Genomic DNA, 12,801 nt, shown 5'->3' with positions numbered 1-12,801 from the left:
GCGCGACGCCCAACGAGAAAAGCGCGCGTCGGGACGGGCACGTCACGTGGACAACTCTGCCTGAGCCTCCCCGCCACCATTAGCCCCGCCTCCATCGTTCCAGGCCACGCCCCCCAGATTCTGCCCCCGCTACGGAGCGATTCTTCCCATCCACTCCGGATCCCCTTCCTCCCGGCCCACTAGGGTTAACTAAGCCACGCCCCAGTTGCTGGACCTCGCCCCCAACCTTGGCCCCACCCCCGTAGCACTGCGGGGGCCTCCAGGGCTGAGCCGATGTTAGAATAGAGGTCCTAATTTCCTCTCGACTTCTTCCCTTCAACCCGGTTCTCTAGTCCCCGCCCCCTCCACCGGCGGACCCCAGCCTTGAACCCCTGCCTCCGATGTCAGCCTGGGTGCTGCAGGGTCCAGCCTGGACTTTGGGCTCAGACCAGGATCTCCGTGTCCTATCCCAGACAAAGGCTCTGGTCAGCCAGGCAGTAAATTCAGAATCAACTAATATTTATTAAGGCCCACTGCAGGCCGGACAACTGGCCCGGAAAATCACGAAATGAGAAGCCCTGCCCCATGCTGCCCACGAACCTCCTGGACTTCTCCGTGGCCAGGGTAGAGAAGGCAGGAAGTTGTGGTCAGGGCAGCTTGATTAAGTATGAGGGCTCGAATGTCTTCCCGAAACCCACTCCATCCTCTCCTTCTCAGAGCAGCAGGAGCACTGAGTCTCCCCTGTGACCCCCTGGACAGCCCTCAGATCAGTACTCAGAGCCTGATTGAAGAGATCTGGGACCCTGGGGGGGGGAGGGGGAGGAGAAGAAGACTGCTGTAGCATAGGGAAAGGGGGTCAGAGAACCTGAGTTTTAACCTTGGTTACACCACTCAATTGCTAAGTGCCTTTGGGCAAGTCCATTCTCATCTCAGGGCCTCAGTTTCTCCACCGACACTCCCCCTAGCTCAGGGAGAAGCAAGGGCTGAGCAGAGATCTTCTGAAAGACACCAGTAAACTCTAGGGGCCAGGAAAGGGGGGAACCACGGCAGCTGGAGATCTGGCAGCTGAGCTAGCCAGATCAATCCCCAAATTATCATCAAGGTTTTGGCCTGAAGTCCAAAAGGGAAAACAACTCTGGATAGGCTCTTCGTGAGTAGAAAATGGCATAAGGTTTCATTGGGAGGGATGGCAGGACAGTACTGCTATCATGTAGCCCTCCAACCCACCAACTTCTGGTCCTTCTGTTCATGACAAACTCTTCGGTACTTTTTGCAGCTGAAAAAATACCCACCGGCTTTGCTGGGAGCCAGGTCAATTTGGTACCCTGTCCCAAAGACTCCAAGGCCCCAGTCCAAAGAATCCTAAAATGTCTTTCCCCATCTTTACCCCTGAGAGTTGCTGAGCTTTGAGACCACCCTAGAACCTCCTTTTCCCCACTTTCAAATTCATCCGTGGTGACCCCGTTGTCTTCATCTTCCAGTCAACCTCGGAGCTGTGGGTTTTGCCTCCAAGCCAAGAAGGGGACAGGGTCCACATGCCTTAGCCATCTCACCCAAAGGAACGTCAAAGAAAAGGAGAGAGGGAGAGACACCCTAACCCTTCTAGTGGCCACATATAACCCTCCTACAGGTCTATTTTTTTTTTTCCAGCTGGACAGAGACAGGCAAGGAATGCATACAGCTCAGGGTAGAAAGGAGGAGGGATCTGCCTAGAATCAGCAAGGCTGAAGATGACTCTAAACCTCCCAGCACCGGCATCCTAAAGCTCCAGACCCCATCTTCCTATCAGAATCTAGATCCATCGTCCTCCCCACCCTTATCCAATTAAGAAAAGAAGGGCATTGGGGAGGGGAGGGAGGGGCACTTAGATTCACAGTGGGCCAGACACAAACAACTTTACTGGGGCTTCTACAATAGTCTGATTGCTCTCCTCATCCTGACTGGGCACCGGGCCCTGGGCCCAGGCCCTGTCCACCTCCACCTAGCACTCTCCCGCTGCCTTCAGTCCTCTTTGCATCTGAGCTCCTGCCTCACTCGGTGACTGAGGAAGAGGGCAGTTAGGACACTACAAACCACAGTAAGGAGAAAGAGGGCCGAGAAGTTATGGAGGGCATGGCGGTGGAGCCCTTCGTAGATGGACCGCCGGGCCTCGTAGTCCAGGGCCACAGCCTCAAGCTGGGCTAGCGTGCACAGCACCAGGAAAACATGAAACAGCTGGTGGCCCTGCCCAAATGTGTGGCACTTGCCAGGAAACCACCTCTCAGGGGAGCAGGCAGAGAAGAAGGCGGCCGCCAGGAGGAAGAATGCCACTTGGCACTTGTGATAGAGCACCGCCGGGTCTTCCTGACCCAGGACCTGGGCTACATAGATGCGGTGCACCACCGGGCTGATGTCCAAGGCATAGGCCAATCCTGAGGGCATCTCCTGGCAAATGCGGCCCAGCATCCCAGGCAGCTGACGGTACTTGGTATAGCAGGAGCCGGCACAAGACAGCCAGGCGAGGAAGGCGGCGGCAGGCAGGAAGAAGGCTGCCATGCGGGCATGCCACGCTGGCTCAATGGCATAGTAGAAGTGGGCCAGGGCACTGCCAAACTGGTACACGGCTACACCCACATAGTCCAAGAAGAAGAAACTGTAATGCCAGAACTCAGACTTAGCCTGCAGGAGATGGGCCACGGCACTAAAGAACAGGTAGGTAATAGAGGCAAGGACAATGAGGAAGAGGGGCCGGGCATGGGGGTCACCCACAAAGTCCACGCTGCCCGCAAAATATGCCAGGCGCAGAAGCAGCACCATGGCGGCCACCAGGTGGGTCCAGACGTTGACAGCTTCATTGTGCTTTTGGAAAAGGCTCAGGAAGTAAAAACGCCAGGTACGATGCAGGGGCCGGTAGCCCGAGTAGATGTATGGCTTCCAGAAGAGGCGAGGCACCTCAGCCCGGCCCACGGTGCTGTCTGGCAGGGGGGCTGCCAGCTCCCCCAGGATCCTGGGCATCTGTCCCAGCTGCCGGACACTGGGGAAGAAGCGACTGAGCTTCTGGGCTATGGCTGTGGCCATGGTAGGGGCTGAGGGCAGAGAGCTATGGAAAATGAACAAGATAGAACAATCATGAAAACAACCTGTCTCTATGCCCTACAAAGCTTATAAAACACAATAGCCAGGGAAGTGGTCAAAGTCATCAGTATTATCCTCATTATTTTACAAAGAACAGCCCAGTTCCTCTAGGCACTCCCTCCTCAATACCTCAGGTCAGGGCAACCTGAGCATTTCACTGAAAAGGCTCTTGAAAAGGACCTCTGCATCTCCAAATCCTGTGGCCTGTTCACTCACACAAGCCTTTGCTAAATACCTACCACTGGCCAGGCTCTGGGGTTGGTCCTGAGGATACAAAGACAAAAGGAACCTTACATTATATTGGCTCTCTCAAAGACCAGTGATCTTCTATTGCCCTCTCTACCATAAACTCAACCAACTTTTCTTTCCAGTTCCATTCCCTTTCAAAACTCATTTTTACATTTTTTCAATGATCAAAATTTTATTTTTTCCTTGTCTCCCAACGCCCACTGGAGGGGAAAGAAAAAGCACAAATCATAGATTACCACCTGGCAGTCCATCAGGACAACAGAGGATTGGAACAGTGAGATGCCTCCGATCATGGGATGTCAGAGAGAGAATAGACCTCAGAACCCGAAATGTCAAAGCTTTCTGGGACCACAGAACAGAGAATATCTTATTTGGAATAGATCTAGGAACATGCAATGTGGGGGCTGAAAGTAAACTGAACAAGGGAAGTCAGAGACAAGAGGGGCTTTAGAACATAATGGCAGAGCTGGAAGGACCTTAGGACACAGAGTGTTGGAAGATAGGATGTAGGCACTAGAAGGGATCTTTGCAACCATCTAACCCAACTCCTTAATTTGACAAGTAGAAAAGTATTTTAGAGGGTCAGGAGGAAAATTCATACATAGCACACTTTTAAGCCATCTCAAATATCTCCCAATCCAACCCATTCATTTTACTGGAAACTGAGGCCAAGAGAAGTTAAAGCTAGAGAAGAGAGCAGAGTCAAGACAAGAAACAGACTCCATAATCCTGAAGGTGAGGATGATAAAAATCACAACTCACGTTTCTAAAGCCCTAGCAAGTGAACATAGCATTTTCTTCACAAGTCAATGATGCATTCCTGGTGTAACAAGGACCCCAATTTTCCATATAAAGGAAACAGAAATAGGTCCAGACGACAGCCCTGTGCATAGTCACTCGGACAGCAAAGGTCAGAGCTAGACTCCAAACCTCACCCCTCGCTTCTAAGAAGTCCTGTTTTCTTTGCCTTTCGCCATCCTGCCTTGAGGACCTTCCTTCTAGAGCCTGAGATTTACAAGTCCCTCCCGTCCAGGAAATGTGGCCTCTTCATCCTAAACCCCAAAGAGCCTAGTTTGTTCTTTTTATTTTGGATGACTTCGGTTGTTGCTTTATAAACATTAAGCCATTTCTGGAGTGTCCTACCCCCAGATTAAGCTCTCTGAGGGCCTGATCCCTAGCCACAAACTCAGTTCCTGTCATTGCTATAATGTGACTACTTTATTTTCTGAAATCATTGTTTATCTTCTTATACCATCTGCCCTGGGATCATATGTTAGCTCTACTGCTTACTAATTCTTACTAAATGAGAAACTTTGACCAGCTGTTTCCTCTTCCTGGGCCTTGGTTTTCTTCTCTGTAAAATGAGCTGGTTGGGCTAAACTTCTAGCTCTTGAGCCTATGAACTAATCCCCTGAGCTGTAGAGACACCCCCACACACACATACACACAATAACCTCTATTTCCCAGCAGCCTGCCATGCCACCTGTCCTTCCTGAGGCACACCGACCTCCTTAGGCTTCCATCTCCCTGGGAATCTCCTCTCTTCCCCTTCTCCCAGGAAAAAGCCCAAGAGAACAGGAAGGAGAGGCTGTTCAGGAAGCAGCAGCCTCCTGTCCAAAGACCACAGATCTCCACTGGGGCATGCCCCATTCCAAGCAAGATCTGTTTTTCAAAATCATGCCCCATCTCTAGATGCTGGAGAAATGAACACTGACTTGGTGGAAAGGGGTTTATAAGGGATGGACCCCTGGCATGGTGCAATGTGGGTAGCCATCTTTATGCCTCCCTGGAGACTGCTTTGACCAGTCTGGCAGCTGAGCCCTGGCTGCCCTCGCCCATCTGGGGCATGCAATTAATAAATACACCGGCCCAATGTCCCACCCTTCAATCCTGATAAAACTTCCAAAGCATGCTAAGGTCACCTGGGGATAAGGGGAGGGTTCTCTCAAGCCTGGGGCAGACGATCTCTGCAGGGGGAATGGGCGACTTCTCAGAATGCCCCGTTGCTACAAGACAGGTGAGATTGCTAGGAGTGGGGTTTCCAGGGATCAGAGATGTCCTGTGTGATGTCACTAAAGGGTGGGGCTGAGAAGAGACCTACTACTTGCCCACCACCATTCATTTCTTTAGGTAAAGAAGGAAGTTCCTATTGCCACTCTACTGGCCTCTGGGGTTTCCCCAGAAAAAGTTCCACACTTTTTCTTCTTACATCAGGAAGAAGTCAGGGGGAGGGAGATATCACAGCCATTGTCTTAATTTGCGGATAGAGAAACTGAGACCCAAAGAAGGTAGGGACTTACCCCAAATCACCCAGCAAGTCAGAAGCAGAGTCCCAGGTCTCAGACCTTCAGGCTCCCAGTCCAAAACTCTTCTCAGAGGGGATTAGGAAAATGGATGTGTTCTCCAATCTACTCAAGACAAATGGGAATAACTTCGTAACAAAAGCAGAACTTTCAGATTGTCCAATCCAAACTCATTTTTACTTTTTTTTTTGATGATCAAACATTTATTTTTTCCTTGTCTCCCAACACTTGTAATAAAGAAGAAATAATAAAAATAAATAAATAAAAATAAAAAAGAAGAAATAATAAAGAATAAAAAAGAAAATATTTGTAATAAGTTTAATCAAGCAAAACAAATTTCCACATTCTTCACATCCAAAACTGTGTCCCATTTCACATCAAGAATCCATCCCCTTTGTCTGGAGGTGGGTAGCAGGCTTCATCCTCATGCCTCTGCAATCATTGTTGATCACTGTGTTGATTATAGTGTTCTTAAGTCTTTCAAAATTGTTCCCAACCCCCTCATTTTACACTGACAGAAATACCTAACCATGATTTGGCTCTGCTTATAACCAGAATAGCCTCCTTTATCCTGTACCCTACTTAGCCTTCCAAATGGGATAGGCATCAAATATCAATACCCAAACCCTAGGGAGGGTTGTTGGAGCTATTTTAAGGGATTCGATTCTCCCTAAGGACTTATTCAGGGGTAAACCTTGGAGCACCAACTGGCCCCCTTGGGTCTTATAGCCTTAAGAGTTCACCAACTCTGATTCCTGGAGAGCCTCACCTTATTCCACAGGAAACCTTTGTAGATATAGGGGAGGGGAGGAACAGAAGTTTGCCTGCGATGTTAGTAAGGATTGGACTTCCAAATGATGCTGTCATCAAGTGCATCTCTTGATTGGCAAATAATTGCACCATTCACTGTCCAGAGCTCATCAGATCCATTCGAAAAGTCCTCTAAGATTCTCAGAGACTTGAAAAGTAGCAGAAGCCTACATGGAAGCCCAAGGCTGGACCCAGATCACAAAGTGTGGAATCTCAAGGACTCGGCTGATGGCCCATCCCAGATAATTCCAAAGAAGAGATGCCCCAGATAACCTCGCCTATACTGGCACAATCTGTATGACGATGTAGGGAGTTGGGACAAGTAGGACAAGAGCTGATATAGAAACTATTCTACACTTTGGCCAATAAGCAATTTGGCTATAGGGAATGCTGCATAGTATCACAACCTTTGGCTATTCTCTTTTAGGGACTGAAGATTCCATCATGGTTGTCAACATCCTTGGAAGGATGAATCATGGAACCATTGACTTAAGATAATGAAAGGGATCTTGGAAGTCATCTTGTCCAACCCCCTTTATTTTAAAAATGAAGAAACTGAGACCTGAGGAGTTGACTTTGTCTAATGTAATATGAGTGGCAGAGTCAGGATTCAAACCCAAGTCCTCATAGCACTCCAGCCACTCTCACTCTCCTTTGTCAGCTCTTTGAAAGCAAGAGTTGGTGTTTGTTTGTTCTAAATCTATGTATTCCCAGTACATAACAGATTAGATACACTTAATAAAAACTTAATAGATAAATTCCACAAACAAATGGAGCCAGGAAGAAGTAATCTGCCCATAACAATATAAGTAATAAAGCGGGGGAAGCTAGGTAGCACAGTGGATAGAGTGCTGAGACACAGCGTCCTGCATTCAGACACTTACTAGCTATGTGACCCTAGGCAAGTTCCTTCACCCTGTTTGCTTTGGTTTCCTCATCTGTAAAATGAGCAGGCAGACATGGCAAAGCACTCCAGTATCTGCCAAGAAAGCCCCAAATGGAGTCATAAAGAGTGGGAAATGGCTGAAAAATGACTAAACAACCAACAAATAAAGTGGTAAAACTGCAGTTCCAAACAGGGCTCTGACTCAGGACTCGACACTCAGCCACTACATCCATGGTGGTGTTCAGCTTGGTGTGGTGAAGAGGGCACAGGGACTGGGGAATCTGGAAGACCTGGGTTCAAAATCCACCTCAGACACTTCCTAGTTTGTTATCCCAGGTGCCTTGTCTCAGAAAAGGGGATTGGCCTCAATGGCCTCTAAATTTCACTCTGAGCTCTCAATCTGGATTATCCTATGACTTGGACTCCCTTCCTATTCACTTGGCTAAATGGGACAAATAAGTGCCTTTGACTTTGTGCTTTGGGGACTGTGCAGAAGTCAAGGCTTAAACCAAGTGATTAAGCTGTTAAGTGGTAGATGACCTGACTCTGACCCTGCCCTGGACACCTTACAGTTCAACTCAGGCAGACAGACAAAACCCTAATTGACATCCGAGTTAATCATTTCTCTTCCTCTCTCCCAGAAAAACTCCTTTAAAGTTCTGAATAGCCTGTATATCCTTATAAACTTTTTAAGAGGCTTTCCTTCCCCTTTAAAGCAGAGTTCAACAATGCTATGATGGGGCTGTCTGTGGGAAGACTCCCCTATGGGCACTTGGGGGGGGATACATAAATATGGGGTACTCGTGGTGTACAGGGAGCCAGCATGAGATAGAACTTTGACCCAGCAGCCAGCATGGAAAGGGAGCTCTTTGCCCTCCCTTCCCAGCCCAGGTCCCTAGCTCTTGCCCCCACAGTTCAATGGCTCCTCCCAGTAGAATTTGCTTTTCCAATGTACCTCCTGGCCTTGGGACACCAACCCTAATGTTTATTAACTCAGTCCTAACTTCCCTTTCTACTGTGCTCTCTGGAACTCTCCTCTATTGTTTTTGTTTGCTTCTTTTTGTTTGAAACCCTTACTTTCTGTCTTGGTGACAACTCTAAGACAGAAGGGTTAGACAAATGGGGTAAAGTGACTTGTCCAGGGTCACCCAAGCTAGGAAATGTCTGAGGCCAAATTCGTACCCAGATCCTCCTGGCTCTCTATCCACTGTGCCACTAAGCTGCCTCAACTTTCTTCTATTATTAACAAACTCTCCCCTTCAGATCAGACCTATTCTTCCTATCTCCTGGTACTCAAGAAAGTCTAGCTTTCTCCTGAAAACACCTCGACTCTTGGTCCCCTTTCCAGTGCTGGCTGCTCCTCTCATACCCCCTGACACCCAGAGCGGGGAGGAAGAATTGATGCACTCCTTGCTCCCCAGGGCCACTTTCAAACCCTCCCTCCACCACTCATCACTGAGCTATCACCACTCTCCTCCTTGACAGTATACTTTTCATGATGATAATACATGGATAACCCAGATCAAATTGCTTACCATCTTCCGGAAAGGGGACCATTTGGATCAGAAAACTTGTGTGGAAAAGTATTACATGTATAATTAGTAAAATAAAATATCTGTACAAAACAAAATATATACTCTATTTTGTCCTGCTGACACCTCTGGCCCTCCAGGTAGCGCTTCTTCCTGATGAAGTCAGTACCGGGCTCACAAGTCTTTTTCTCTAACCTAGGTTAACATCCTGCTCCATTCTCATGATCTCTGTCTACAGTCTACCTGGGCCACATGAAGGATCCAGGAGTGGAGAACAAGATGCCCCCAGTGTAGGTCCATGGCAAAAGCAAAGGAGCCCCTGATAGAGGGGCAGGTTGTAAATATGGCCTCTGTACATGGAAATACATGAAGAGAGGGCTCTGTGGAAGGGAGTATCCAGAGCTCTAGCAGGGGTACATAGTTAATGAGTACAATGTATTTCTTGGAAGAAAGAAAAGAGGAATTAATGATCCAATCAACTCTCAGTTATCTGCATTATGGTTAGATACTCTGGATTATATACATGGTAAAGAGAATTTAATGCGTGGCTAGCCTTCTCCTGCCACCTAACATCTGGCTTATCTCTGTGCTGAACCTTAGCCTGTCATGCTTTTTAAAAAAAAGTAAATCCCACAATGAATCCTAGAACCAAATAGAAATTTTTAAAATTTTCCTACTGTTATGAATGCATGTAAATGTTGCTTATTTCTCTAATAATTTCAGAGAGCTCAAAGTTGAATAATAACAATTTCTCAGTTCCCAATTACAGCATGCTCCAAAAAAATGGATTAGTCTTGTTTACTTGGTACAAAGAGATTATGGAGCTGCTCAGGGGTCACACAGCATATGAGGGACCACAGAAATAGATCTCCTTGGCTTTTCCTCTAGGGTGCTCATGACGGTCCTGCAAGAGCTGCCCGATTCAGTCTCCTATAGGGAGCACAGGAAATAATACAAGGCCAGAGAAGAGACCACAGATGAGGGAAACTGAGGCCCAAAGACAAGCAGTATCCTCAGCCAAAGGATCATGAAGTTGGCACTGGTCCCAGGGAAGAAGGGATGCTCCATCCCCATCTCCTCTCTGAGCCAGGACGCAGTGTTCTGAACCGAACCACAAAGGGCCAAAGGAAACATGAGGGCTTTAGTGAGGGGAGTTAAACTCCTAAATCAGGAATCTGAAGACTTATTTATTATTTCCTTTGCATGTACTGCTCACACTCCCCTCCCTTCCCCACTTATCCCATCTAAGGGTTTTTTCCTCTTTTATCAAAAGATCCCAGGGCCTTCCTGGATCTCCAGAAGCTTCTCCATTAAGATTTCTCCAGCCTTCCCTGGTCCCATGGACCCACCTTGGCCTCCTGAATGTGTCGCCTACAACAGGGTCTTCTACATAGAAAGGGGTATTCAATGATGTCAGTTGAACTAGCTGGGCAACTTCACCTCTCTGGTCCTCCATTTTCTCAACCATCTAAGGTTGGACAAGCTGGTCTTTAAGTGGTCTCCCCTTTGCTAACTTGCGCCCTGGCCGCCTCTCATCGGACTTGTGTTCTAAGGACTCTGTCATTCGTGTCTGTGAACTGATGGCTATAAAGGGCTGCGCGTATCTAGGCCTTTATCTCCCGGCAACTTCCTGAAAGACTCCCTCTCAGGAGTCCACCCTCGCGCTGAGGCTCCGTCCAGTCCCCTTCCCTCCTCCCGAGGCTTTCCTCAAGTATCAGGAAAGCTCAGATCCCTTAAAAACTCGGACCCCGTTTTTTTCTTGCTCCTCCTCCAGCTGGGTGGGCTGTGAAGGTCGGTCCCCCTCCTACCGGCTCAACTCATTCATTCCCGACCTCCCCAGATGTGCGCCACCCGCGCTCCGTCGTCCCCTGCTCATCGCAGGCTTCCCTCCTTTCCCCTCTTTTGCCTTTCCATCCTTCTCCCCCGAGCCTCCTTACGTACCTGCCGCCCGAGTCCCTCCAGACCGTGGTCAGGAGAGGTTGAAGTCGCCGCTTTCCCAAACTGACAGAGCCAGAGCTAGAGCCAGCCCCAACCCCTGCCCCTGCCCCACGCTTGATCTCCAGAGAAGCGAAGAGGAAAAGAGCAGTCAGCGGGGAGTGGGGAGCGACTCCGCCCCGACTCCCCCTCTTCCCCCAAGGGAGCGGCCCAGACTGCCTGCCCTCCCTCCTCCTCTGTCCCTCCCCGTTGGGAGCGGCTCCCCCCCTTCTCCCCCCAGTTGGGGAGACCTCGGCAAAGAGGATCCCCAAGTGTCCAGGCTCTGTATCCCTCCCTTCTCCTTCTCCGCCTCTCCCCGGTGCCTACCACAGAACCTGGAACACAGCAGAAGATGGGGAATAAGAAATGAAAGTACCATCCGGCAGCTGGATCTCCAAACTCCGTATCTCCTCGGGGCCCCGCCTGCGTTATTGTTATATAAACCCAGAGCAGACGGATCCCTCCTCCGCGGGGCTGTTCTTCCCTCCTCCCTGCCCGCCGCCGTGTTCCGGTCCGATCTGGCAGTGTCCAAAAAGGCTTCAGCTCGGTGCCAGGTCTGGCGATTCTGCCCAGAGGGATGGGATCGTGGAGCTGGGAGGAACTTTGGGCACCATCGCTCCCTCCCTCTCTGCGCCCCGTTGCTTCTTCCCGCCATCGCCCCCCACCCCGACCCACAGCCAGCCAAAGTGCTCCCTGGCTGGAGCAGTGAGCGGCAGAGCTTAGAGCAAATAAATAAATAATAAAAATACTAGGATGGCCCTCCAGGCTGGAACTAGAACGTTCACCCAGTGGAAAGAGCCTGCCCCACCTCACCGTCACATCGCTTACAAAGGGCTGAGCCCACGGTACAGGAAACGTCCACAGGGGTGCCATCAGAACCGTGGGGAGAGAACGGCAGTTCGAGGGAACTGGGGGGGGGGGGGTTTAACCGGGAGGGAAAAAAGAGAATAGAGAACCGAAGAAATTGTGGAATTTAAAACTGAACACAGAAGGTATCTTCTGCATAGGAGCATCTTAAAATGTGCATTTAAGGCAGAGGCAGCTAGGTGCTTTAGAGGGTGGAGAGCCAAGCCTAAAGAGGGGCGGTCCTGGGTTCAAATCCCATCTCAGAAACCTTGCTAGCTGTGTGATCCTAACTCTCATTCCTTAATCCTTACCAGATTTTTTCCTTGAAACCAATACATGGTATTGATTCCAAGATGAAAGGTAAGGGTTTAAAATTATATATTATTAAATAAATTATTACAATAAATTATATGCAATAAATAAAAATTTAAAAATATTTATTAAAATTATATATATAGATAGAAGGGTATCTCTACAACAATACCGTACCAAGGCACAAAGAAACTTTACATAACATAAAAAAAAAAAAGCAGAAATACTGAACATAACTGCTGGGAAAATTGGAAGACAGTGTGGGAGAGACTAGGAATAGAGCAACACCTCACACCCTACACCAAGATAAATTCAAAATGGGTGAGTGACTTAAACATAAAGAAGGAAACCATAAGTAAATTGGGTAAACACAGAATAGTATACATGTCAGACCTTTGGGAGGGGAAAGGCTTTAAAACCAAGCAAGACATAGAAAGAATCACAAAAAGTAAAATAAATAATTTTGACTACATCAAATTAAAAAGCTTTTGTACAAACAAAACCAATGTAACTAAAATCAGAAGGGAAACAACAAATTGGGAAAAAATCTTCATAGAAACCTCTGACAAAGGTTTAATTACCCAAATTTATAAAGAGCTAAATCAATTGTACAAAAAATCAAGCCATTCCCCAATTGACAAATGGGCAAGGGACATGGATAGGCAGTTCTCAGATAAAGAAATCAAAACTATTAATAAGCACATGAAAAAGTGCTCTAAATCTCTTATAATCAGAGAGATGCAAATCAAAACAACTCTGAGGTATCACCTCACACCTAGCAGGTTGGCTAACATGA

General features: G+C 48.2%; 1 protein-coding gene across 5 annotated transcripts; it reads right to left on the bottom strand.

The window, feature by feature from the left end:
- Positions 1-477: 477 nt before the first annotated feature.
- Positions 478-11,482, bottom strand: PAQR7 (progestin and adipoQ receptor family member 7). Of its 5 annotated transcripts, XM_007491336.3 has the most exons (4): positions 11,224-11,482; positions 10,815-10,930; positions 5,643-5,750; positions 478-3,058 (listed from the first exon to the last, which is right to left on the bottom strand). In XM_007491336.3, the coding sequence occupies exon 4, from the start codon at positions 3,034-3,036 to the stop codon at positions 1,981-1,983; it is 1,056 nt and encodes a 351-aa protein (XP_007491398.1). In that variant the 5' UTR covers positions 3,037-3,058; positions 5,643-5,750; positions 10,815-10,930; positions 11,224-11,482; the 3' UTR covers positions 478-1,980. The 5 variants fall into 5 exon arrangements, with proteins under 5 accessions (XP_007491398.1, XP_007491397.1, XP_056651489.1 ...); XM_007491335.3 differs by lacking the exon at positions 10,815-10,930; XM_056795511.1 differs by lacking the exon at positions 11,224-11,482 and having other exon boundaries at positions 5,643-5,872; positions 10,815-11,198.
- Positions 11,483-12,801: the final 1,319 nt, after the last annotated feature.

The sequence above is a fragment of the Monodelphis domestica genome, chromosome 4 (genome assembly GCF_027887165.1).
Source record: "Monodelphis domestica isolate mMonDom1 chromosome 4, mMonDom1.pri, whole genome shotgun sequence".
Classification (NCBI taxonomy): Eukaryota; Metazoa; Chordata; class Mammalia; order Didelphimorphia; family Didelphidae; genus Monodelphis; species Monodelphis domestica.
The sequence above is the reverse complement of the archived record's forward strand: the minus strand, read 5'-3'. Positions and strand labels throughout refer to the sequence as shown.

Bases quoted from the DNA above. Each gene is read 5' to 3' on its own strand.
- PAQR7 (XM_007491336.3), bottom strand. From the start codon at position 3,036: ATGGCCACAGCCATAGCCCAGAAGCTCAGTCGCTTCTTCCCCAGTGTC.